At 34.4% G+C, this 27,783-nt stretch overlaps 1 protein-coding gene across 4 annotated transcripts in view; it reads left to right on the forward strand.

The window, feature by feature from the left end:
* Nucleotides 1-27,783, forward strand: part of CDC73 (cell division cycle 73) — a 199,926-nt gene that overhangs the window by 89,509 nt on the left and 82,634 nt on the right. For 2 of the 4 annotated variants that reach the window (XR_015766571.1, XR_015766572.1), the window contains exons 14-15: nt 6,673-6,834; nt 10,094-10,194. Coding sequence is in view for 2 of the 4 variants with exons in the window: in XM_028104681.2 (XP_027960482.1) it covers nt 6,673-6,834; nt 10,094-10,194; nt 15,756-15,897; nt 16,826-16,862 (442 nt within the window). In the remaining 2 variants the exon portion in view is untranslated. Of the gene's footprint in view, nt 1-6,672; nt 6,835-10,093; nt 10,195-15,755; nt 15,898-16,825; nt 27,189-27,783 lie in introns of those variants that run through there. The other 2 variants (XM_028104681.2, XM_028104683.2) reach the window with 2 other exon arrangements.

Consider the following 27,783-nt stretch of genomic DNA (forward strand, 5'->3'; position numbering starts at 1 on the left):
AGTATAAAACCCAATTTCAATGCCTTATTATTGAGAGTATAGTGAAAAGTATAATTTTCTTTGACACTAACAAACAAATCACATCTTGAAGATAAGTTCAAAATCAAATTAAACCTCAGCAATAATATATCAGCCATTAAAAACTTCACCTAGCTCCTCTCACAAATAATGTGGTGTTAGTGAGAACGTACATAACTGTAGTGATGGGTTTTTTTAATAATCTAAGGAAATACTTGAAATTTATTATTTTCTAGATTTTTCAGACCTAAAAAGGATTGTCAGAATACATTCTTACCCTCAATGAAAATGGCAAGAGATAAAAAGACTACTCTGGTTGTTAGTTGCAGAGCAGAAACTATAACCAGGTCTCCCAAAGACCAGCTTAGTTATTTTAACCTTTGATAATGGAGATTCTTTTTTTTTTTTTAAAGATTTTACTTATTTATTTGACAGAGAGAGACACAGTGAGAGAGGGAACACAAGCAGGAGGAGTGGATGGAGATTCTTAACAAACATTCAGATTAAGAAATTGGGCTTTAGGGGCGCCTGGTGGCTTATTCAGTTAAGTGCCTGACTCTTGATTTTGGCTCAGGTTGTAAGATGGAGCCTGGCATCGGGCTCTGTGCTTGGTGGAGTCCGCTTGAGGACCCACCTCACCTCACATGCATGCTTGCACTCTCTCTGTCTCTCCCTTTCTCTAAAATAAATAAATTTTACAAAAAGAAATTGGGTTTTATTCTGGAACAAAATACTCTTCAGCAATATTCAGGGCCTTATATTCACTGTTAATTACAATAACAATATTTTGTAATTTGGTTTGACATTGAAAATTCTTGTTAAATATTTTTAGTGGTAACTAGGAAAATATTTTCAGTCAGTAACATAGTAAGTATCCAAAAAAAGAATGTGAATGCTCTGCCTTCTTTCTCAGTAAATAACAATGACAATTCTTGAAGAAAGAGAACAAAAGCAACCTGACCTCCAAAAAAGAAAATCCTACTGCTTCTACAATAACTTATGACTAATTAAAAATGAGATACAAAATAAGTTATAAAACTTGCTGATTTCAGTTTTTACCAAATGCAGAATTGAAGTACCTTATGACTTAAATAGCTTTATTAAAAAATCTATGTAATGTGGCACAAATATATCTATAGAGTATTTTTCTTTAGTACTTTTGAATGAAATTTTCACTGAGCTTTTTTCCATTACCAGTTGGGAAAGAAGGGCTTCTTATGTTTTATATTTCATTAGGCTTTTATCGTTTAGTGTTCTTACAGTGTTATGAATTACTCAAGTAATTCCTCAAGTCATCTACAATTGAGTGAATAAGAAATACAATGATTTTGGCCCTCCTTGAAATTTGATAATGTAACTGAAACTGTGTCAGACCCATGCAAAAAAATGGATTTCATTAACTGCTTTAAAAATTTTGTTAGGTTTTGTTTGAGCATTCACGTGTCTGCTTTCCAACTTCTAATGAGTATACAAGAATAGTTTTTTCATTGTTTATATTCTCTGAAGTATATGCATCTATATTTTTGTTTTTGTTTTGTGATGGCTTCTGTGTTTTACAGTCTGGCACCCAGTTGGAATTCACAGTTCCAACTAAATTGTGAATTCGTTAGAGAAAAGGGCTTATTACTTTATTGTTATTTGTACCTCCATTGTTGAAAACAGTGTTTGCCCAGTAGTGGATATTAAATAAATGTCTAGGAAACAGAAAAGGAGGGAGGAACACATTGGTAATTTGGAGAATGGCAGACTTATGTCCTTGGAATTCAAATTTTGGTTTTTGCCTGTGTGCAAGCTGTGAATTCATTTAGTGTATTTATGCCTAATTTCAAATTCCTTCTTTGATATATGATAGTTGTATCTGTATCTGGGATTTGATTTTAGTTCCTGTGAAGTGTCATTATAGTTGGTATTGCATTTTTTGCACTAACTGTATTTGGATCAGGTGTTTAAAGCCCTTTGTAGTTCTTTGATTTTTATGATTTGTAAATTTGGTATTTCCAACTCTAACAATTTTTAGTAATTGACAGGTATTTCTATTTTTTATAAATATACCTTAATGGTTACAGAAAATTCACAGTAAGTTTTTGGAATGTTAAACAAATTCTGCCTTTAGTTTTTCATTCTCCAGAACCTTTATGGTGCTCATCTGAATATATTACAAATCTAAATCTTAAATATTATTTATAATGGAAGATAGTAAACAATGCAAAAAAATCACAAAGTAAATTTTAGTGTTTTTCTCCTTAAGCTCACAACAGAGAAACCAAATAATTAAATAGACCACATTCTTAGGATAGACTGAGCCTAATTTAAGTATAAAACACTCCCTTCATTGTTTAACACCTCATTGCAACTGACATCTCCCCTACAGTGTGAGTCAGCTGGAGGCTTCGCTATGTAATTAATGCATAATTGAAACCACCTCCACACAATTATAGTACTGGCTGTACCCCATAGCTCATTTGGCATAGATTTTATTTGGTTTCATGTAAAATTAAGGATTTTTCAATTTTTCAGCCCTTCAATAAAAAATGAAACAGAACAAAACCTACCATAACCTTTAACATCCCTAAATAACAAAATCAAGGTTATATTATGAAAGTATTAATAAGTACATTTTACATATAATTATAAATGTTATCTTGAGAGAAGTTTTAGTAGGAGTATAAGTTTATTTAAATAAAATGATTGGATGGCACTCATGATTCTGGCCATAATGATAGAGGACAGAGTTCCAGAAGAGAGATTGCATGTAGAGAGTGCTTCAAATATATCTAGAGGGTTCCCCTCACATTTAGTCAAATACTATTGAGCACATTCATGTGAGAAAACTACCTGAGGCCTGGGGAAGAAGCAGGCTGAACAATTACTGGAGTTTACTCTGGACCATGAATAGTTTGTTCCCAACAGCCACAGGTAGTGCAAAAGGATTCAACCACTTTGGAAAACAAATACAGTTTCTTTTTTCTTTTTTTTTTTTTCCTCGTTACTTTTAAGATACTATTGCACTACATTCTAGCTTCCTGTGTTGGTTCATAGGTCACCCGTTAGTGTGATAATCAGTCCTATGAAGGAAATCTGCTTTACCTGGTTATTTTATTTTATTTTATTTTTTAAAGATTTTATTTATTTGAGAGAGAGAGAATGAGAGATAGAGCACATGAGAGGGGAGAAGGTCAGAGGGAGACGCAGACTCCCTGCTGAGCAGGGAGCCCGATATGGGACTCGATCCCGGGACTCCAGGATCATGACCTGAGCCGAAGGCAGTCGCTTAACCAACTGAGCCCCCCAGGCAGACCATTTTAAATTTGTTTCTGTTCAACCTAGATGTAGATTTCTTATATATCCCACTTTAAGATTCATTAGAATTAAGTGTATGGATTTGTGTTTTTTGTCAATTCTGAGTCCTGGCCCTTTACCTGTGTATCTCCCCGCCCCTTTTCTCTTCTCTTTCTGGGACTTTTTCAATTTTAGTGGTTCGCTCTTTGGTCTTTTTAAAGTATTTTTTTCTCCTGTCCATATTTGCAATCTTGTTTTATAAGCTTTGATCTTTGATGATTGCATTATTAGAAGTCCTTAGTTACCTTTTTCTTTTGACAGTTGTTTCTTTCATGATGGCTCTCATTTCCTTGTGTGTTTAGTTTATCTAGTACATTTAATGCTTTTCATTGTCTTCATTTACTGTTCATTTTCCTTGGAATTTAAAATGAAGGTGGAGGGGAGGGGTAATCCAGAAAAGGTTTACATTTGTGTTGGCTAAGTACCTGGGAGCATTGCCAATATTACATCACTTTAAATTAAATTCTCAGTTTGAGGTTTTTAAACACGCAGACATTGTTGCTTTTTCTTTTCTATACTTTTCAAATTCCAACGTCAGGAAAACTATATTTTTAACCTGGGAAGTATTCATAAACTTGCTCTGTTTTTAAAATAACGTAAAGTCTGTAATTTATTTAGCTATATCATTTATTTGGATTTTATTCTTTGACAATACTAATAAAATTATTTCAGTAGAACTGTACTTGTTTAAATAGTAATGACTTTGGTCATATCATCACCCACACTCCTTTACTCATGGAATGTAGAGTGGAATAAATAATTGCAAATATTGGATAAGTGAGTGGACATCATAATATTTCTCCAAATCACATATATTCATCCATCACATCAGTTGTGCAATTCTGGTTATATTTGTTAGAACATCTTTAGTTGTAAATGATAAATACCAACTCAAAGTAATTTATCAAAAAATACTTTATTGACTCAACGTGACTGAACAGTCCTGGCTTCTGACAGCTAGACTTAGTGCTAAAATGATATAATCAGGAGTTCGTCTCTCCATCTCTCAGGTTCTCACTTTTCAGGTCCAAGAGGATTATCAAAAACTCCAGGTTACTGATCACAGTGGAAAGATAGTTCCTGTTTCCCAATAATTCCAGCAAAAAATCCAGGTTTAAGTCTCATTGGCCTGGCTTGGATAATGTGTTTATTGTTGCGGTCAGGGTGCTTAATTCTTGCCTCAAATTCAAGTGAGGGCCAATTTACAATTCTGAGATTTGATTTTCCTTGCGATTGCCAGGGTGTTAATAAGGGCTAGGCGTGGGGTACAGGAAAAAGAGTGGGCAGTGGGTTTATTTCTAGCTTACCATTATATTGAATTTAATCCCTGAGAGTCCAACCTTTGTGAAAGAAGAAATTTATGTTAGATTCCCTCCCTTGAGCAGAATTTAGGCTTTATTTCTTACTCCAGGATCCCAGGGAAATATAGTAAAAAAAAAAAAAAAAAAAAAAAGCTTAAGTTTAATTAGTTTGCTAGTGCCTTCCATGGATAGAGAAATTTACATTGTTATTCTAACTTTAGGAGAGTAGGATAGAAGATGGTTCCTTACATTATTACCACAGGAGATCAAGGCTGAAAAACATTTTGAAAAACAGCTTCAGTGAAGCTACTATTCTAAAGACCTAGATATATTCAGAAATTAAAATAGTAGAGCATGTAAAAATTACAGGATGATAGTTAAAGAACCGTGTTAATGACTCTGAACTTAGTAAAACATCAACAAATATGTGAACATGCAAATGCTATGTAACTCATTTCTTAATGCATTAGAAGTGAATTAGGTGTTTAATAGACTAAGAAGTTGGGTATTATAGATCACTCATTTGTATGTATATAATAATTCATTAAAGATTGTAAGTAATTTTGCATAAGTAATTTTATACTTTTACAACATTTAAAATTTCAAAAGCTAGAAAAGAGTGAGATGCAGTATTATATTTAAGAATGTAAACATTTTAATCCTATCTAGATATAGACTGAGATAAAGCATCTTTCTCTTGGCAGTGAGACCACTTTGTATCTGGAATGTAAGCTTCAAGGGGGCAGTGACTTTTTTTTTTTTTTACAACGATGTATATTGTATAACTTAGTACAGTGTATCACTATTGACTTAATACATTTTTGTTGTTTTATATGAAAACTGTTTCCAACAATGCATGTCTGTTAATTTTAAAGTGTTTAATTATTCAGTGTTAGTATTACATTTGGCATTTTCTCAGTGGGTTTGATTAATAAATAACCAAAATCAATAGGTAGTAAAATGATTATCTGGAGGAGGTTTTTAAATGATATGGAAATCTTAACTTTTCCATCAGATTTGACATGGATATGAAAACAGCTCAGCAATGAAGTACCGTTTATCACAATCACCGTCTACTAAAAACTTTCATGAGTACAAGACTAGTATTACTAATGATGAATTCAGCATGTGATATTGAAATTTTTCGAAGGACTCTACCAAGTGCAAGCTGTCATGTATCCCCTCCACTCCATTTATCTATCTTAACCTTTAGAAGTGGAATGAGTCTCAATGTAATGACTGCGTTGCCCCCATTTAATTGGTGGTGCCAGACCATAGCTAATAAAATATGCTAATAGAGTGTGTATTAGGAGTATGCATATTTTTAAAAGAAGACTGTTTTGAAATGCTTTGTGAATACCAACAATCTAGAGCTGGCAACAGCTCTGCAGATTGCTGAATTATTTTTGAGAATATCTGTTGTTAGTACAGTGGAGAATTCAATCCCATGGTAGAGTTGGTAATTTACTAAATAACTAGCAGTATTTATACTAAGACAGTTGGCATATACTAATTTAATTCCTCCTTTAAAATTTGCAAAGCAACCCTGAAATTGGATAGCATTCTTCTAATTTTGCTAAGTCATAATCCATGAAAAGGGGTGTTTTGTGATGCTCTTAGGCTAAGTCACCTATTTGGGGAAAAGCCACATCATCCTCATGTCAAGTGACCTTTTGATTTATAATAAAATTTCCTTCTACTAGCATTTGAAAAATCAAGGATTAGTATGGTCTTTTATGTAACTTTGGAAGATGTTAAGTGCTAGATGGATTAATAAAAATTGTGTGTGTGTGAGAGAGACACAGATACAGACATACACACCAACTTATGGCCTATGTGAGCTGAGTGCTGTCATGGAAAGGAAAGGTTATACTCCACACGTTGTGATCTGTACATGCAGAGCAGGTTCATTAAAAAAAAAAAAAAGTTTGGTTTAAAACTTTCAATGTAATTTATTTTCCCATTTGTATCACATTGAAACATTTGACCTTTTCTCATCTCTATTTTTTCAAAGATTTGTCCCATCAGATGAAAAGAAGAAACAAGGCTGCCAACGAGAAAATGAAACTTTAATACAGAGAAGAAAAGATCAGATGCAACCAGGAGGCACTGCAATTAGTGTCACAGTTCCTTATAGAGTAGTAGACCAGCCCCTCAAACTTATGCCTCAAGACTGGTAAGATGATCTATACTTTTATGTAGTCATTAAATTTTTTTTTATAATTAAAAACTATCATATTTTGTCATGAGTTCTAAATAGAAACTATGCCTGAAAACCATGTTAATGTCTAAGTTGGTCATTAATAATGTTCACATTTTAGTAATACCCAAATAAATTTATATTTTGGCTAGCTAAACTTTATTTTACTTGTAAGAAACACTAACTTCAGGGGCGCCTGGGTGGCTCACTTGGTTAAGCATCTGACTTCGGCTTAGGTTATGATCTCAGGGTCCTGGGTTTGGGTCGTTGTCAGGCTCCCCATTCAGTGAGGAGTCTGCTTGCCCCTTTGCCTCTCCCCCGCCGCTTGTGTGCGCTCACTGTCTCTCAAGTTAAATCTTTAAAAAAAAAAAAAAAAAGAAACACTTCTGGAAAACTTAGTAAAAACTCTTTCCACTATTTATTTGTTCTGGATCAGCCTTTAGAGCAAAATTTCCAAATAGACTGTTTTGAGAGCTATAGTTTTAGATTTTTGATTTGGAGAATTCACATTTTTGGGTAAGAAATGATAAAGAATTGTTACTTTTATTGTAGGGAATAATTTAATAAAAAGAATAACATGGGGCACCTGGGTGGCTCAGTTGGTCAAGCAACTGCCTTCGGCTCGGGTCATGATCCTGGAGTCCCGGGATCGAGTCCCACATCGGGCTCCCTGCTCGGCAGGAAGTCTGCTTCTCCCTCTGACCCTCCCCCCTCTCACATGTTCTCTCTCTCTCTCTCTCATTCTCGTTCTCTCAAATAAATAAATGAATAAAATCTTAAAAAAAAAAAGAATAACATTACTCCTTTGGTTTAACTCTCTAATTACATTAAAGTGTCCTTTAATAAAATATTAAGCTATTTATAACAAAGTGCCTATAAACTCAGATTCATGAATTATCTTAAATTATTTTATTAATCTAAACTGGAATAAAAATAGAGTCTGAGAGTGCATCTCTGTCACATAGAGAATACAACACATTGATGAATTACCTGGTTTACCTTTGAAGTACTCATTCGTCTTCCCACATTAGGAAGTCAGGGCATTGAGAATACAAGTATGTTAAAAATTTATTATATGAAATAAGATGAGAATTTCAGATACCAAGTTTAAAAATTGTAGGAAGAAGGAAAATTACACCATTTGTTTTATATGTTTGTAGTTAGTTGCAGAAAAAAGACAGTATATACAGGTGCTGTCACCGTGCTACAAAACATTGCTTGTATATATTAGCTAGGTCCCTAGTCATTGATGTCATAACCTAGGAATAATATTTTCCTTACCTTTTTTTCTTTCTTTCTCTGTTAATTGTCCTTTTAAGAATTCACAGAGAGTAGTATTTATATTATCCTGCTTACCTCTTAACCCTGTGAAACCCAGTAGGATCTAGGTGATGTCTCTCCAGATTTCCTTTAGTTTGGCAGGTACCTTGGGCTTTCAGCTATTGTATGGCACAAGCTATGTCATCAAATGAAGAGACCATTTAATAGTGTGCTCCGTTACCAAACATAGTTTTGGCACTATGGGACATATATCCTATGCAAGGAGGAAATTTTTTATTTAAGATTTAATGTTAGCCTTAGAGATTTTTTAGTAGATTAAGCATTTTAAGCTGTGGTTTTTCACAGTAACTTGAATTGTTGCTGTAGGTCTTTTACTTGAATAGAAGATAACCCTGGTTTAATGCTCTGTTGGCTATATAGTCTTCATCTAATGCAGTGGTTATCAGAGTATGATCTGCGAACCTCGGGGCATTCCTAAGACCATTTCAGGGAATTGCAAGGTTAAAACTATTTCCATTATAGTACTGAGATGGCTGTTCTCAGGATTTATCAGTCCTCCCATAGGAACAGTAGCGTAACCAGTGCACAGGAGTAATCATTGCCTCCCTTTCTCCTTCTCACTCCTCTTCTTCCCTCCATTTCTGTTCTGACTAATGGACTAACCATACACTTCTATTTCCTCATCTGTAAAATGAGGGTAATAATAGTACTCACCTCGTTGAATTGTTTGGAAGATTCAGTGTGTTAACATATGTACAGTGTAAGGTGCTTAGAACAGCACTGGCACAGAGTGAATGCTCATAGTACATCTTAATTAATGTTAACTATTATTGTTTATATTATGGTTTTGTTCCCACTTTAGTCCTAGACTTAAACTGTTTATGGCCTTTGTACTTATAATTTCTCAATTTAATTAAATACTTTGTGAACTAATGAAAAATATGAGGGCATAGAGAAAGATTTGTTCTTTTTAGGAAAACAAAGTTGAATGGTTGGAAAGACAAGTTGCTTTATTTTTTATTTTATTTTTTTTAAGATTTTATTTATTTATTTGGCAGAGAGAGACACAGAGAGAGAGGGAACACAGCAGGGGAGTGGGAGAGGGAGAGGCAGGCCTCCCGCCAAGCAGGGAGCCCAATGTGGGGCTCAATTCCAGGACCCTAGGACCATGACCCGAGCTGAAGGCAGATGCTCAATGACTGAGCCACACAGGTGCCCTGACAAGTTGCTTTAAAAAACACTAATGGGGTGCCTGGGTGGCTCAGTCAGTTAAGTGTCTGACTCTTTATCTCGGCTTGGGTCTTGATCTCAGAGTTGTGAGTTCAAATCCCAGGTTGGGCTCCATGTTGGGCATGGGGCCTACTTAGAAAAGAAAAGAAAATGCTAATAGAATTTAGGGTGAGTGAAGTGTAAACAATTGGAAAAATTAAAGTTTGATGGTTTTTCTACTCAAGATTACTTCCCAAATAATCAGAACTCAAAAATAAGGCCTTGGGGCTTTATAAAATGATTGGTGAGTTACTATAATTTATAATGTTTTTAATAAGAGTAAAGCATTTAAGATGTATTTGAATTTTAGATGATTTTCTTTTAAAACCAACTTTTTCAATTAATATATCAAGTCTTGTTTCCTATCGCATTGGAAAAGTGGACCCTTATTCTAGGAGAAGGGCAGATTAAAGGTTAAAAAGATTGTGTATAAGGATTGTGTGTGTAATTATGTTTAAAAGGCTTGGGTGCAAAAACAGATGCATGGGAAGTGTAGCAATCATTAGTATGCTCTAATGATAACATTATAACAGAGTTATGTAATTTGCCTCACAGATTTGTTGACAGTAGATTATATCACATGAGCAATTGAGTCCTTTCCTTAAGGATTTATAGTAATCAAAGTTCATATTTAAAGTATTTTCTCAACCCTGGAGCTCTAACCCTGCCCCTTTTCTGTTTATAGGGATCGGGTTGTAGCAGTTTTTGTGCAAGGTCCTGCATGGCAGTTCAAAGGTTGGCCATGGCTTTTGCCTGATGGATCACCAGTTGACATATTTGCTAAAAGTAAGATTCTCTTTATTTTTTACTGCTTATCCAATATAGAAATGGTCTTGCTTTATTTAAGAGAAAGCCATCTATGGCTCTTCATATATGATGTGTATATCAAAGGATTCCATTAACATATGCTAATTTTTAAGCACCTGTGAAATATTTTTAAAGTCTTTTTTTGAACATTAATATTTTTTGTGTACTTATATCTAAAAGTGAATTATCTCCCATTCCCTACATTAGGTCACTTAAGAAGCATTAATATTATTGCACATCCACAGATTTTTATTAAAATTGATGGCCAGTTTTTAAATGGGTTGACTTCCGCTGAACAGTAATGTGCAGTTAGGACTTAAAGTACCATGTGACTTTTACCAGCTATTTCCATTGTCTAGAATGATTGTAGCATGTTTGGCTTTTTCTTTTCATTCAAGTCTAAGTTCAAGTATTCTCTTCTTCAGAGAATCCTTCTCTGGCCAGCCTGGAAATAGCCATTACTTCCTTCCAGTAACTCTTTAAGCTCTTTTATGTTCATGATAGTACTTACTGTTGTTTGATATTCTCTTATTTACACCTTTACTGTAAGTCTTCCCTGGCTATAAGGCCAAGTTCCTTGGTGGAAGGAGCCTTTTCTGCCTTGTTCACCCTTGAATTGTCATCACAGAAGAGTGCCTGGCATAGGGGAAGCATTCAGTAGATATCTGTTAAATGAACATTTCATGTGGCTTAGATCTTTTGGTATATTGATACAGTTAGATACACTAAACGTAGATTAATTTACTCTGGTTTTTGCAGTAGAGATATTCCAATTATTTAATTCGAGTACCCAATTAAGTTAGTAACCGTAGTAAAATTGTTTTTTAAAAAACATTCTTATGAAACAAGTATGTTTATTAGAAATGACAACTTCAGTTATTATGAATGTAGATTGTGCTACTGTAAAATCCAGCCTTTTTTTTTTTTTTTAAAGCAACCTCAGCTTTGTTAGTGGTTTACCACCATTCTTCCAAGATGGAAACTGCCCAAGCTTGGAAGTTTCAATCCTTTATTCTCTACTTTCATTCATTTTAGACAATGATTCTAATATTACTAATATTGTGATAGATTTTTATGTTATTTCTGAAACTTGAATAATGCACAGGGTTGATAACTAGAAAGTTAAAGATACAGAGAGTGGGAATTTTAATGAAAGTAAAATGTCTGTGAACATGAATGTTTCACCTACTTGCTTGCCTTTTTGAATAGTGTTGCAAAAAAAAAAAATTATTATAATGTCTTCAAGATGTAAATGCTGCCTAAATTTCATTCAGAATGTAATGATGTTGTAATTTTTTTGTTCAGATTGTTAGTCTTCTGAAATTTAGATAAGAAGGACTTTTTTATACAGTTACCAGTTATGATTTTCTTCCATAAATTATTTCTTTTCAGTCTTCCTTCTTTAAGCTCTTGCTTCTATCAGCATTTAAAATGAAAGTACTCTTCTTGCTGCTTCCATCTTAAAACTCTTTCTCTTGACCTCAACTCTAGCTCCTCTTTTGAATTGTCTCTACTAACTCATTTTCTATTCAGTTCTCAATTCGCTGTTTGGCTCTCTTGCTCTTCACTAAACTATTCTCACCAAACTTACCAGTGACTCAAATATTAGATACTTTTGACCTCCTTATCAAAATTTGATTCTCTTCATTCATTTCTTCCTTTTTAAAATGTTCTTTTCCAAGGGCTTGTTACTCTTTCTCAGATTCTCTAGCTACTTTTTGTCTGGCTTTCAGCTACCTGTTTATGTCTAGTTTCTCTTCTCCTTTATTATAGATAACTCTCTCAAAGAGATCTGGTAGCTTTCAATTACCATCTATAACCCTCCCCTTTTTCTGTTAAATCTCTAGCTTTATATTCTGGGTCTATATATCTCACTAATTACGAGAGAACTCCTCTGAGAGTCCTGTTGGTACATCAGACTCAACCTGTTCCAAATGGAATTGTCTTGTACTCTCCCTCATTCTCAGACTGTTTCTTTTTCTCAGTTTCTTTTGTAATTTTCCTAAGCCAGAAATTTAGGAATATATTGCCTTTTAGCTCTTAGTATATCTCCTTGCTTTTTACTCTGCCTTTTCTAGGTTTTCACCCATTCCCCCATAACACACATAGAAAATAGTAACATCTATAAAGCATGGGAGAAAACTGAGCATCTGTATGGGCCCTGGTAAAAACTTACATTTTCTTCATATTGCATAGTAGAACACAGAATTTTAGAGAAGATATTAAGTATTGATTTGTATAAAAATGTTAGTTACCAATGAGAAAATTTTTTCATGAGTATCTATATTATGTTGCCCCTTTGTCATCTGACATGCCATCATTGTACCTACTAAATATTATTCAAGAGCGTTGTCTTTTTTTTTTTTACTTCTTTGTTCCTGTAAAATATGTCGACGAGATTCATGCAGTTTGCAAAAAATGAACAGTTCTGAATCGTGTGAAGTATTTTCCTTTAGTATTCATTGTGCTACCAGATAGATGACTGGCTTTCTTATAAAAGAAGTTCGTTTGTTCTATTTTTTGCTAAGGATTAAAAACTAAAAGTCTTTTTTTGAATAAGAAAGATGTTTTATAGTAATGTCTTGGTGTAAGTTTGCTTGCCACCATTCCTTCATGCTAATAAAATACCTTGTATGATTAGAGAAACCTTATGCTTTCTCATTTGTGATTTAAACTTTTTGGACTCTCACGTTTTACCTTTTTTTTTTTTAAGATTTTTTATTTTTTATTAGAGAGTACAAGCAGGGGGAGCGGCAGATAGAGGTTGAGGGAGAAGCAGGCTCCCCGCTCAGCAGGGAGCCCGACGTGGGGCTCAATCCCAGGATCCTGGAATCATGACCTGGACCGAAGGCAGCCGCTTAACTGACTGAGCCACCTAGGTGCCCCTCATGTTTCACCTTAAATTTTAAAAGTTGTCTATTCTGATGGAAAAATAAGTACTATATAAACTAAATTGAAATTAAGGAGTTGGGGACTGTAGGCTTTTATAGCTTTAGATAAATCATTTTTTAAAAATATAACTAATATATTTTTCAGAATGAGGGGTACCTGGGTGGTTCAGTCGGTTAAGGGTCTGTGTTTGGCTCAGGTCATTTTCCCAGAGTCCCAAGATTGAGCCCTGCATTGAGCTCCTTGGTCAGCGGGGAGTCTACTTGTCCCTGTCCCTCTGCCTTCTCCCCGGCTTGTGCGCTCGTGCTCTCTCTCTCAAATAAATAAAATCTTCAAAAAAAGAATGATTTAGGGGCACATGGGTGGCTCAGTCTGTTCATTGAGCATCTGACTCTGGATTTCGGCTCAGGTCATGATCTCAGAGTCAATGAGGTTGAGCTCTGCATCGGGCTCATCACTCAGCAGGGAGTCTGCTTGAGATTCTCTCTCTCCCTCTGCCCTTCCACCCTTTCTCTAAATAGATAGTTAGATAAATAGATACATACTTTTTAAAAGAATGATTTAAAGCACATCACATTGAGAAAATTAGAAAAGTGAAACGTAGTAAGGAAAATAGGAAGTACTGAAATGTTGACTTCAATTTAAAAATTTTTAAAAATTAAAATTTTTTATACAGATAAATATTTTGAAAATGGGTTTTCTGAAGCTATAATATATAGCCCTTCTAATGATTCAGTTTAAATTTATTAAATTGAATTAAATTCAAAATGAATAATGTGGCTGATGAGAGGACCTTTAATTATATAAAAGCATAATAATTCTGAAGTAATGTTTATATGTTTCTTTTTGTGGGCACAAATGATTCATTTTGGATTTCCATCAAGAATTATACTTTGGGGGTGCCTGGGTGGCTCAGTCAGTTAAGCGTCTGCCTTTAGCTCAGGTCGTGATCCTGGGTTCCTGGGATTGAGCCCTGCATTGACCTCTCTGCTCAGAGGGGAGTCTGCTTCTTCCTCTCCCTCTACCTGCCACTCTGCCTACTTGTGATCTCTCTTACTCTCTCTGTCAAATAAATAAATAAACTCTTAAAAAAAAAAAAGAATTACACTTCGTTCGATTCAGTCTTAACATTGAAAGCCAGTAGGCCAGCCAGCAGTATGGAACAAGCAGTCCATAAAGTAGTTATCAAAAAAATTAACAAAGTTATTAATTTTTCTCTTTAGAGACCTCTAATACTAGATGATAATGATAGTAACAATTATATGTTAGAAAAAAAGTAAATTGAAAGAAAAGCTAAACATCTTACATGTGTACATGTGAGAACAGAAACTTCACAGATGGTAAATTGATTGCAAAATGAACTAGCCAGGTTGATTCAACTGGGTTATCAGGGAGAGAGAAAATTTGAAAGTAATACTTTATGGTCCATTTGTTAACCTTTTGCAATATACTGTACTTAGGAGATTTTGCCCTAGAGTCTTTTATTTGCCCAACACCCAGAATTAACTGTTAAAAATGAAAACCGGATAATTTCACCTTCTTACTCTAAACTTTCTAGTCGCTTACTATCATATGGGAATAAATTGATATTTTTTACCATAGCCAAATTCTACTTATAGGACATTGCCTACAAAAGAAGTTATACTTGTTTATAGAATGTGCCAAGCTTGCTTTCATTTCAGAACCTTTTTACCAGCTGTTCCGTCTGGCTGAAATCCTCTTATGGATCTTTGCTAGACTCACTTTTTATATCATTTAATTATCTACTTCTAGGTAACCTTCTCATGAGGCTTTCCAAATTTTTCTTTTTCCCTTTTCATCATTTCTTACCAAGTTCCATTAGTTCTTACTCCCTAATTATTTCTTGAATCTTTTTCTTGCCAGGCATATATCTTCTCCCAAGTTGAGCAAATCTCTTCTCTAGATTACTAAATTGTATCAGTAGTCACTGCTAAACATTTTGCAGTGATTCTCCCTATCTCTTAGATAAAAGTCCAAACCCCTTAATATGGCCTACATGTCCAACATTGTTCTGAATCTGTGGTCTTAACCTTTTACCCATTTTTTACATTACTTTGTATGATGCAGTTCCACTAAAGTTCTTTAGTTCCTAGATGCAACTGTTTTCTCTTTGAGCATGTTCTTGGCTAATTGGATCACTTTTGTTCTGTGTTTGCCTAATTCTTACTCAAGCTTTAGATCTTAGATTAGAGGTCATTACCTATGTAAGCCTTTTCTGAATTCCTTGGTCTGGGTGAGGTAGTACTCTTATGTTTCTGTGATGTACTACACCTTTATCATACTGTATTTGAACAGGTGTTTCTTCTTCTTATCCTTCACCCAGAACATACGCGTTTTATCTTACCTTATTCTTCATTTCAGTTCCAGTGGCTGCCATGTATAAACCCTCAGTAGGTATTTGTTGAGTTGAATGTTTTTGAGGATACCACGGTGCTTATTAGCATCTATTTCAAAGATCACTTTGGTTATAATGTAGCTTCATTTGTTGAAGAAAGTTTGATTTTTTTAAAGTTTTTTGTTTGGTTTAGTTTTTTGGTTAATGTCTATATTGGATATTTTTATTCTTTTGTAAAATATTTTTATAATTTTGATTGCAGTTTGAATAAAAAATATTATTTCCCCCCATATAGTTAAAGCCTTCCATCTCAAATATGATGAAGTTCGTCTAGATCCAAACGTTCAGAAATGGGATGTAACAGTATTAGAACTCAGCTATCACAAACGTCATTTGGATAGACCAGTTTTCTTACGGTTCTGGGAAACATTGGATAGGTAATTCTGATCCTAAAATGCACTTACTTCTGCTTTATTGTAGTAATTTTCCTTTCTCCTCAGTTAGATTTTAAGTTCATTAAAGTTGTGAACATATCCCCCAATTCCCCTTTTCGAACATTGTCTGATTTGATGATCCAGTAGATAATTAACAAATGTCTTTGTTACATTGATCTTAGAAACAGATGGAGAAAGACTGTATACCTGGATAGAAAGAACAGTAAACTCTGGGTCGGAAGACCTAGGCCTAGATTTTAATTCTGATTTTGTGATCTGGCTCTAATGAACTGTGACCTTTCTGAACCTTGTTTTTTGTCTGTCCAGGGGGCTTGGATTAAGTGATCCCTATAGTGTTTTGTTTTGTTTTGTTTTGTTTGCATCAAAAGGTCACTGACTGGATTTGTTATGGGTAACTTGTGAAAGGAATTCAGTTTTTGAATTTATTTTAATTACTTTTGTAAATAGGATTCTTAAAGCCTTTTTACAGTAACATCAGTTTTATAATTGGAAAATTTAAGAACAGCATATGATCATAATACCACTAAATTTATTCTCGTTGAGGTGCTCTTTAAAATCTGTCACTTTCTTGGTGTAAGTCTCTTGCTGAATATTAAGGGTTTTCCAAAGTCAGAGGTGACTGAGGTAACCCAGTGATTATAACTGATAATATATTAAAGAGAAACATTTATTATTCTAGCCAGAAGCTCTGAGATTAAAGAATTTAATAAGAGGAATGTTTTTTCTGGCTTCAGAAGTTCTTATTCTGTATTTCCAAAGTACAGTATCAGGTTTCCAGTTTTTTAGAAAACAAAACACCCTGTACATTTTTGAATTTTAAGTTAAAATGTTAATTTATTTTTACATGTAATACTCTAAAAATCCTACAATTCCTGTAATCATTATAACCTATTATAATATTATTTTTCAGGTACATGGTAAAGCATAAATCCCACTTGAGATTCTGAATTTTACTTGGTTTCCCTTTTTTCTGGAGATCTGGATTAAGAAGCATGGATATACCTTGACCTAAAGACTGAGACTCAAGCTTTATGAATTTATCAAGAACTTACAAATGAAGAAGGTCACAGATCGATCTTTTATAAGACCTTATTTGATGCTTTATGCTTCAAAGGGATGATGCTTGTCATCCATATAAGCAAACTTTTTGGCTTACAACTATTTTTTTAATATTAGCCTTCTAGTCTGTAATGGAAATTGTATATTTTGATAGAAGTTTTTTCTCCATTGGTTAAATTAGCATTACTTAAAATTTGTTTCTTTAGAAAATAAATACAGGTTATAAATGTGTGTATATTTAGAGGTTAAAAGCCTCTCTAGGCCATCTTCTGATTTTTCAGTGCTCTATAATTCCTTTTATTGAAAATACTATGTTATGAATGATATTAAATTTTAGTCTCTGGAACTTCCAAAACTAGCAAAGGGATGTGACTATTTTGAATGAATCAGAATGTCAACTGTATGTATACTGTACCTATTCTTTATTTAAAAAAGAAAAATGAAAAATCAAGAACAATTCTTCAGCTTTGGTTGAACTGTTCAGCCTTTTCAAGACTTCTTTACTTAAAATGAATGAATACATTTAATGAATGTACATTCTTCTCACTGACTTTGGTGATTTTAAAACTTAGAATGATATTTCTATCTGTGCTATCTTTCCACTTGAAAAATCTCAAAACACAGATTAAAAACCTGTTAGGCTATAGTACTTTTTATTTTGGGAGCCAGAGTATGTTTGGGGGAAGGAAATATATTAGTCCTACTGCAATGTAACTTTAACTTTCTTATTTTTTCTCATAAGTTCACCTTTGATTCTTACTTTATATGTATGGCGTAGGATTTTGAGACTTCTATTTCTAGGCATGTTGATCTTGGAATTCTTATCTTCCATTATCCCTAAATATTGATAAATTCCCCCAGACACCAAAGAACACATTTGCTTAATTAAGTGTCTGAAAAGAAACAAGATAAAAACACTGGTATTTTTATGTGCGTGTTCAATATCGTATAAAATATAAAACCTATATTTTAACTTAGTAAAATATTTTACTACTTCTCTACTTTAGAGTGTTGCATCCAAGGTACAAATGAATGAGCATTTTCCTTGAGTCTTGATTTCACCTTTTATTACTTAAAAGCAACTTGGAACCTCTACTCCCCTAAAGAGTTTTTGCCATTAGGATCGTTGCTGATCTTTCATCTTGTGTCATTTTTTTCTCTATCCCCCCCCCACCAAGTGATTTTTCTTAGGTCAGCTTTTTTTTTTTTTTTTTTTTTTGGTAAACATTTAGCTCCTCCTTATGTTATGCTGACATTACCTAGCCTCATTTTGAAATTTAATGCTATCATAAAAATGAGAAGCACTTACTATTTATTTTTAATCACAAAAGTCCATACCAGTAGTGAATAGGAAAAGTATTTATTCGTATGGAATTCACTAGGTTCTTAAGAAAAGCAGTCAGCATTTTAAATTATTAGATTGTAGGATATTTATAAGGTTTGAACAGATTCTACCCCCTTCCATTCTTTGCATCCTCTCTTCTTGAAAACAAAAGAGAACTCAGATTTGTTCACTTTAAAATTTCTCAGCATATAAACTGTCTTCAAAATAAATTATGTATTGTATAAACTTTCTCCATGATGAAATCGTCGAGGACTAGAATCTGTGATATTTTAATGTAAGATTACTTGTTAAGACTACTACAAGTGGACAAGAACTACCTTTCTATAAAGATTTTTAGTATTTATACTTATGTCATATAAGAAATTTACTTGATACAGAGTGTGGTTAAAATTGGGAACATCTACTTTAAACAGGGTTTATTTTTCTATCTTGAATTTGCCTTATGTATATTCAAAGGCTTCTGGAAATACTGTAAAGGAACATTAGGAAAAGTACAAATATGCTGTGCTATGTATTTTAAAATCAGACCCTTAGTATGTACTTATTTTCTTTTTCTTTTTTCAGTAGTTCGGTCCCTTATTTAGGTCCATGTAATTAATTTAATAGCCATTAATTCCAAAAACAAATTTTTTTCAGCCAATCATTATCTCATGACTCCCAAGTCCTACAGCAGCACCTATCACTGTGCCTTGCACATAGTAGGCGTTCAGTAAATAATTTATATGCATGAATGAATTTTCAGTGTGACAGATTTATTACAAAAAGTACTCTTTGACTAGGTCTTAGAGTTTGAAAATACAGAATTACAGGGAATGAAGAGGTATACATAGATATTTTAACGGAAATGAGGTATGCATTAATAAACTTGACTTACCCGGAAGTTACTGTTAACTGGAGACACCCTTGTCTTGTCCCACTGGTAAAAGAAAATTCCATTTCTTTCTTTATAGGACCCTCTTCTGAGTCAGGTACATTAAGAAGCTTGTTGGTTTCAGTCAGTAACTCTCAACCCTGACTGCACATTACAATCATTTGGGGGACCTTTTAAATATACTATTGCCTGATTCCTGATTCTGATTTAATTTGGGCTGAGACCTGATCATCAGTATTTTAAAAAAGTTCTTTAGGTAATCTCATGTTCAGAAAGGATTGAGAATCACTGATTCAATTTGTTGTTGAAAACAGTGCCAGTATTAAATGTTTCCTCCTCATCCCCTTTCCTCATCTCTCCTCTCCTTTTTCTTTTTTCTTTTTTCTTTTCTTTCCTTTCCTGCTTTTTTTTTTCTTTTGATGACCACCTTTTACACTAGACCATCCCCCTTATTGATGGTATTGGTCTACAGTTCCACATGACAAATTCAAGTCTTATTTATTTAATATAGGAGTATTTTGCTGTTTAATATTTAAACAATGTTTAATATATTTCATTATAAACTAGTATTACAGTTTATGATTTGTTTCCCATGTGTCCATATCTTTTACTAACTTTTTTTTAACAGCAGCATGGCAACAATCCATACAGAAATAACTAGTTCATAATGAGGAAAATTTCATAATTAGTTTTTAAGGTAGAAGAAAGTAAAGTATTAATTTCTTATCTGCCATGCAGAATTAGAGTTTGCTTATGAAAGGGAAGAGGCATACTTTTTAATTGGTCTGCACAGAAAAGTAAAAGTAAATTATTCATTTAAATAAAATTCATTATCAAACATTGAAGGAAATATTTTTCCTAAATAAAAATTTTTGTGACTCCTAACAAAGTTAAAGCGATACATTTTTTTTGGAGGGTGGGGAGGGCATATTTAGTTGACATATTTCTTACTATATAACAATTCCATTTTATTGGTATTAACAATAGAAATGATGATAGGATATACATATGTGGCCAGAAATAAAGTGCCACTTTGTCAGATAACGATTATCTGAGTCTTAGTTGTTGAACTAATTAGTTTTTGAGACCAGCAGTATATTATAAAAGCTAATCAAAATTAAAACATGAAAATAAATTTAATTACATGCACCTTAATATTACTTGACTGAATTTTTATTCACTTGGATTTGATAGTCAATTGGTTACCCTAACCATAGTAAATTAACTATAAAAGGACAAATGACTGAATTTGACTTAAATTAAGAACTGGATTAGGAATTTTGAAATGCTGTGTCCTATATATTCTGGCCTATCCATTGCCACATTTGGCTGTATTGTGGTGCCAGCATGGTTTCTATATTAATATGTTGGAATAACTAAGGAAAAATTGAAAATGTATAAATAGGTGTATAAAGAATTTAGTAAATGCATAATAGGCAATAATACTTCCAGGTCATTGATCTGTTTGGGCTTATATGTATTATTTTAGGTAGTGTTTATTAGAGTATCTTGGGAGTTATAAATGTATGCCATTTAAATGAGTAAAGCTAATGAAATTTTATTGCCAAAATTCAAAAAGTGGGGGCTGCTATGTCAATTTTAAGTAAATGATGTATCTGAGAATTTTGTTTGCTACTGAATTCCCTTTCTATCCAGTTTAAGTTTACTAAAAGTTACTTAACCTCCAAGTTTGATTATAGTGCTTTATATATAATGTAGTTCATTTACATGGTGTAGGCACTATAAATGATTGTTTAGCCACCAATTTGTATTATTTCTCAAGCAAAGTGGTTCTTGAATGGAGCTTAAATTTGGGCCATGTGATCTGATAAAATGTTCGGTGATTCTTACTCCATTTCAGTGGATTTTTAAATTTAAAGTTTAATTGTAAATAAAACATTTTGTAGTACTTTACTTCAACAGTCTTGGGGACATGCCCACCCCACTTCTACCCTGCTCTTCATCCCTCCAGCCAAAAAATCACACTCAACCAAGAATACGGAAACTGTATTATGGGGTAGGATATGGATGTTGACCGTCTTTCCATAAAAGGATTTATGAGATTTTTCAGGCATAGTATTTCTGTTTTGAAAATAAATGCAATGTGAGTTTTCACTTTGAAAACTAATGAGTTAAGTACATTTATAGTCTTCTGTTAATGAGTTAGATAACGTAGAGAATCATAGTTCTTCCTAAAAGTACCAAGCCACATGCTCTATTGAGCTTAGTTTGCTTATGGTCCAATTTACTATCTCCTTTATTGTTTTAATAGAATTAATCATCTTTACAGTTTGAGTACCCTGATTTTAACATTTTATAGTTTGAAAACAAACTGTACTCTGCATATAATCAAACCATTAACAGCATCATCCTATTGGTTGTGCCAGTGATAATGTGTGACTCTTTTGCAATGAAATTTCTTTAATGAAGAATTTAATGGGCCCTATTCAAACTTAATTTCCATTCAGTTCATAAGTGCCCACTAAATATGTTTTATCCTGCTCTTCTGTTCATGTGATCATCTGCTCTTAGGCAGATGAGCATTCACATAACTAAAATAGATATAGCAAGAGTTGTAGATGCTGTTGGATTTTTTTCAAGGCTCAGAGGTGCTAGTATATAACAGCACATTGCCAAATAAGCTTTTTTTCCTCTCATTTTCTAAAACACTTTCCATTTTTATTTAATCGTGTAATGATCAGGTGTTTAACATAAAAAGTAGCTCTAGAGAAGGATGTATTGTTGAGTCATAATTATTTGTAGGTACTTTGTCACAGAATTATAGTTTATAATTCATCATCCAGAGAATGTTGATTTATACTACACAACTAATGTAAATAGGGCTCAGGCTATATAAGAAAGAAGAAATCAGAGATTTGGTTAATCACACTTGAATATTTTTTTGGACTGTACTTGATTTACCAAAAATTTCCAAATGGAAACCCATTGAGTTACACAACATTCACTGTGATAAAATATGGTAATTTACACTCAAAGAAGAACTGCATTCATGGAGTTTACCATGTTAAAAATGTAAATATGGTAATGGCATCAATTTCTCTTTTTAAAATTGTTAAATAATATATGTTTTTCTTTAAAATGGAATAGTTTGAAATTTTATCAAGTTGGTGTGTGTAATGGTTGGGGAAGATCAAATGAGCTTTCTCATGGCTTATTCGATTATTTTAGCCCTATTGGGCATCACTAATGTTTATGGCATTTTGACTGTAAAACAGTTTTAAAGTATTTGTATTCTTAGTTATGTGTTTTTATTTCATTATACACCATTGAGTACAAAAAGGAAGTGTAAGGGTTACTGATGATGAAATAAACTGGGGGGCATTAATGTAGTTGATGTAGGAATTTGAAGAGAAAGAAGAAATTATATGGGAACTCCAGCTCAGTGGGAAAAAAAGTAGTAGGATTTGGGCAGTGATGTATCTTTTGGGGGTTTATACATAAATTTAAGTGAAACTAGGCAAACCTGTGGTATGAAATTTCTCCAGCAGCATTTAGTGGCTTGACTGCAGGTGTAGAGAAAAATAGATTTTCAACTTTTGATGGAAGTAAAAGCAGGCCGGGGAGGTGAAGATACTCACAAGTGATGATTTATAGTACCAGGATATGGAATCTTAGCTCTTCAAGGAATAAACAATATAAAGGAGGTGGTGGATTGTATGAAAGTGGGGCTGATCCATGAACTGAAATCTTCAGTGAAATGAAGCTAAAAGTAAGTCTGAAAGAGAAGAGAGGATGGGATATATGAAATCAAGATTTCAGAGGTGATAGGGTATTGATGAGGGAAAGTCAAGAACTTGGAAGTGACTGAGATAGAAGAGCTCTTTGGAGTCAAAGATCTGAGACCGTGGTTACTCATGTGAGTGTTGAAGTAACGACAAGAATAGGGCTGGCAGGGAAGAGAGCCACAGGCTATGACTCAGGTCGATGGCAACAAGAAAATTGTAAATGGATAGCATGAACTTTAAGGACCCATGCTCAAAATCATTGGCTTTGTATCAAGAGATCAGTGAATGTACATTTAGATATTTCAGGATTTTTTTTTAAGGGTATAGATCATTTCAATGCCCTCCTCTAACTTTTTTTTTTTTAATTATGTGCATGTTCCATTAGCACAGATTATGAGGGCTTTTATTGTACTAAGTCCTCTCTGACAGCCTTTCTACCTTCTCTGAGTCTTACTTTCCCCAATTTGCTCCCACATCAGGCTAGTTCTTGTATTCTTTGCCTCTTCTGTAGTGTAATGTTAATGGAGTGGATAAAGTTCTTTTTTTGGAAGACCTGAGCACCACTCTGTTCTGAGGGTCCATAACGTGCCCAAACTCCTAGTTGTATGTACATCTCATTTCTGAGGGAGAACACCATGAATGGTTCCCAAAGTGGCTACAGGGTACTGGAAAAAAGGAATACCTGGAAGTACTGGAGGTTGTAAAGGGTTTTTTCATTGACTTTTCTATGGGCATCTTCTTATTCTCAGTTTGTTTTGTTCTAGATTGTGGTTGAGAATTCTTGGAATGTTGTCAGCTTTCTTTTCCTACAGTGAGGTGGGTTAGATGTTATTTTGAGCCTAATCTAAATCTTACCTGAATCTGTTTCTTTCTTTGGTTTCCTTGTTAACATGAGGTGGTATGTGTCTTTTCTTGTTTGGTGGCTGATGGTTTACTGTTTTTCCTTTTTTCTCACTCCCCTACCAATTGTTAAGTGTGATGGAGCTCTGATCGTACGTCATTGTCTTCACCCAGAAGTGACCTTACGTATTCTTGATGGAGGAAACAAGCCATGGACTTCTCAATACTGTATCTCAAAAACGTGTGCATATAATAATCTTTCTTTCCTCCTATTACAGTGATTTAAATGTCCTGTCATCCATCAAGGACTTGTCTATTCATATGTGTTCTCCTACAACCTCCCCCCCACTATCATCAGTTTTGCCCTATTACTGTTTCTTCTCTAGTTTGTGTCTTTATCCTGTCATACCCTGTACTTATCCCTTCCACCCACATTTAAACTGGGTTGCACCTTTCATCTTAAACAGGGTTCTAGGGAGGTGGCTTGAATATGAGCACCTCACTCTCGATTCATGGAATTAGAGGAAAAGAGTGCAGTCCACATGTGTGGTACTAGGAAGACTAGCTTCAGAGTACCTGCTGGGCTACTGCATGGTGGGCTCTCAGTTCCTGTTTGTTTGGGTCCTGGCAGCTTGCTGGTTAACACATCCTCAGCCCACAGAAGCAGAGGTAACTGGCTTGTTTGTATTGCTCGTGGGTTTATTGCCTCTCAGACTGTCCCACAGTTTGACTTGTGCCAAAGGGTGAATGAGCCGACAAAGGAAAATAGTCTAGAGAAGCCTAAAAAACAAACAACAAAAAAAACCTCAGAAGTGGGTGGTGGTGAAAAAGAATTGCTGGTAGAGATGGATGACAACTTTAATTTTGAAAAAGCACATGAGGAAATTCACAGTGTGAAGTAAACTTTCTGTAAATTAAAAGCCCAACACATTAAAATGTAGTAAAAGTGGGAAATGGCCATCTTGAGGACCAAATTAGTGGCCTGGAATTTGTGCAGTAGTAGTTCTCTCTAGAAAAGCAAAACCCAAAGACCTGGAGATTGTAGTAAAAATGAAAACACCTTAAAGAAAAGTTTAGGATATTTAACGTGAATAAGTGAAGAAAAAAGGAAACAGACTTAATTCGTAAATACTAGAGGACAGTTACACGGTTTGAAAGGGTTCTTGCTATATAGGTTCCATGTAACATCAAGGGCATGAAAGACACCTAGGTGGACATTTCATTCAAATATTTATTGTCTACTTCATGGCACTAAGAACTGTTTTAGTCGCCAGAATTCAGGGTGAACAAAGCATTGCGCCATGCCTTCATTGAGTAGGAAGAGGTAGACAATGAGAAGATGAATAAATCTGTCACACGTGAATAAGTGATAAAGTGACAGTGTTGGGATAAGGTAGAGGCAAGATTTACTATTTTATATGGGGTGACATTTGAGCAGCAATTTGGAGGAAGTAAGGGAACCAACCTCATAAATATCTGGGGAGAAAGTACTCCAGAGAGCGAACAGGAAGTTTAAAAACCTTAAGGTAGTATCATAGCTGCGACTCAAAGACTGGCAAAGAGGCGCCTTGGGTAGAGCTGAGGGAGCAAGAACAGTAAGAGTGAGCACGGAGTGGCAGCAGGAGAAAAGATTATGTGGGGCTTTGTAGACTGTTGTAAAGCCCTTGGCTTTTATTCATTTGTACATATGGGAAGCCACTGGAGAGTTTTTGGGCAGAGGAGTGACCTCATGTGACTTTTAGTTTCAAGAGTCACAATGCTGTTGGAAAATAGACTGAGGAGTAAAGGCAGAAGCTGGGAGACCAGCTCATTAGATATTTCAGTAATTTAGGTAAATCATTAGGGCTTGGACCAATGTGGTAATTGGTGGAGGCGTGACAAATAGATTCTGGAAATAATTTAAAAGTAGATGGATTGGGTGCGGTGTGTGATAATAGAGTCAACAATCAGGTTTTTTGTTTTGGCTTTTGCCTAAATAATCGGAGGGATGGAGTTCCTGCTTACTATGCTAGGAAAGAACTGTGTAAGGGTCAGATTTGGGGATGATAGCAGCTGAGGGAATCAGGAGTTTTGGGGAATGTTGAGTTTGAGATGCTTGTTAGACATGCAGGAGGAGATACTCGAATTCTTCAATATCAGGGTAAAGAGAGGAATTTATAAAGGAAAAAAATCAAACCTCCAAGCTTTAGAGAATGGCTACAACTAAATCTGTTTCCCAGTTGAGACCATTTATCTTGAGGCTATGCAAGGATCCAAAGAGTATCTCCCAAGTAACCTCAGTTGAAGAAAATGCACATTAGAACTTTTAAGAGCTTCAAACAAATAAAGACTTGTATTCTGTGGTAGAGTGGGAATTTGTAATGTTAAGTGGTAAGTATTCTTGAAGCAGGAAAGACATACTACCTGGAAAATCTCATCATTAGCTTTAACTACTAAGCTATCTCAGTAAAACCTGGAAGTGAGGCCTGAGCAGGGAGTAAAGAGGGAAAGCATCCTAAATTTCTTATCCCTGGTGAGAAAAATGATTTTATGGAAGATGAACAACACTTGTTCTTGCAACTAATCGGAAGTTCTATATTTTTGACCAATAAGTTTTTCATTTTTTTTAAAGATTTTATTTATTTATTTGACAGAGCACAAGCAGGGCGAGTGGCAAGCAGAGGGAGAGGGAGAAGCAGTCCTCCCGCTGAGCAAGGAACCTGATGCTGGGCTTGATCCCAAGACCATGGGACCATGACCCGAGCTGAAGGCAGACGCTCAACGGACTGTGAGCCACCTAGGTGCCCCGACAAATAACTTTCTAAAACCCACTAACGCACTTTGGAATATTTAGAAAAAAACAAAACATTGTATTAAGGTTTTGGAGATTTTTAAATAGGTCAGGAAATTATTTCCAAGTTGTTAAATTGTGAAGATACGGACATTTTGATAGGTATTATGTTTTCAGCTGCAAAAGCACAAAATAAATTTTTTTCCAATAACCATTTTTAAAATGTTCTTTCCATAGCAGTTTTTTCCCAGCAGTAATTACTTTCTTGTTCATTCACACTTCTGATCATCTGACTTCTGATCAATTTCTAACCTTGTTATTTGGCAAAGAGCTAATTTAGTTTTAAGAGAAAGGTCAACTCTGTCATTTTCTTGTTCCCACTTGCTTCCATTATTACTGTTATCTTTAAGGTATTTTTGTTTGTTCATTTTGTTTTGTTTTTCTCAGAGATCTCTCTATGCCACTTTTCTATTTTGTAAAGTATAAAGTGTTGTCTGTCACACCATGCCGGATGAGGGAATGAGAATTGCACTGTCCGGTCTTTTTCTTCCCTCAATTCACCTTGTACTGTATAGAGATCAAGTGAAGGCATCTGTGTCAATTCATATATTAACTATTAATAAAGCTTAATTTAACTGCAAATATATATTTTAGTGTCTTCTTCCTGCACCCGACTAAATCATCTTGCATGCTCCGTGGAGTGTGCATGCCCTACCTGGGGACCAATAGCATTAAGTAAAAATGTTTTCATACAGTATTTATCAAAAAGTGTGTGGACCAGGAGCGTTAGCATTCCAAAGTGGGGGTGAATTGTGTAATTGTTCAAGTACAGATTCCTTGACGTTTATTTCAAATTTACTGAATGGGTTTTTGTGGTGTGAGAAAGCTAAAGAATCCACATATTTAACAAGATTCTCATGTGATTCACGGATGCACTATTTTGAGAGTCATTGACTTTGAAAACCTGAAGCCAGATTATATTTTCAACCTCATCAAATGCTTCCGTCCCAAAAACTTAGGTCCACATATACCGCTTTGCAGTCTTTCAACATGCCATCCTTTTTCATAGCTCCATGCCTTAGTAAATGTTCCTTTCCCTGTATAGATGTTCTTACCTTTCAAGACAGTTCAAATTCACACCTGTGAAATGTACATCTGTACTTATCAAATAACACATTTGTGTTTTTGTGATTTCTGCCCATTGTTTGCCAATGTTAGTCTTGTCCCATATGAGAAA

The sequence above is a fragment of the Eumetopias jubatus genome, unplaced genomic scaffold, assembly GCF_037043125.1.
Source record: "Eumetopias jubatus isolate StellerSeaLion01/CBP00866 unplaced genomic scaffold, mEumJub1_p1.0 scaffold_12, whole genome shotgun sequence".
In the NCBI taxonomy this organism is placed as follows: domain Eukaryota; kingdom Metazoa; phylum Chordata; class Mammalia; order Carnivora; family Otariidae; genus Eumetopias; species Eumetopias jubatus.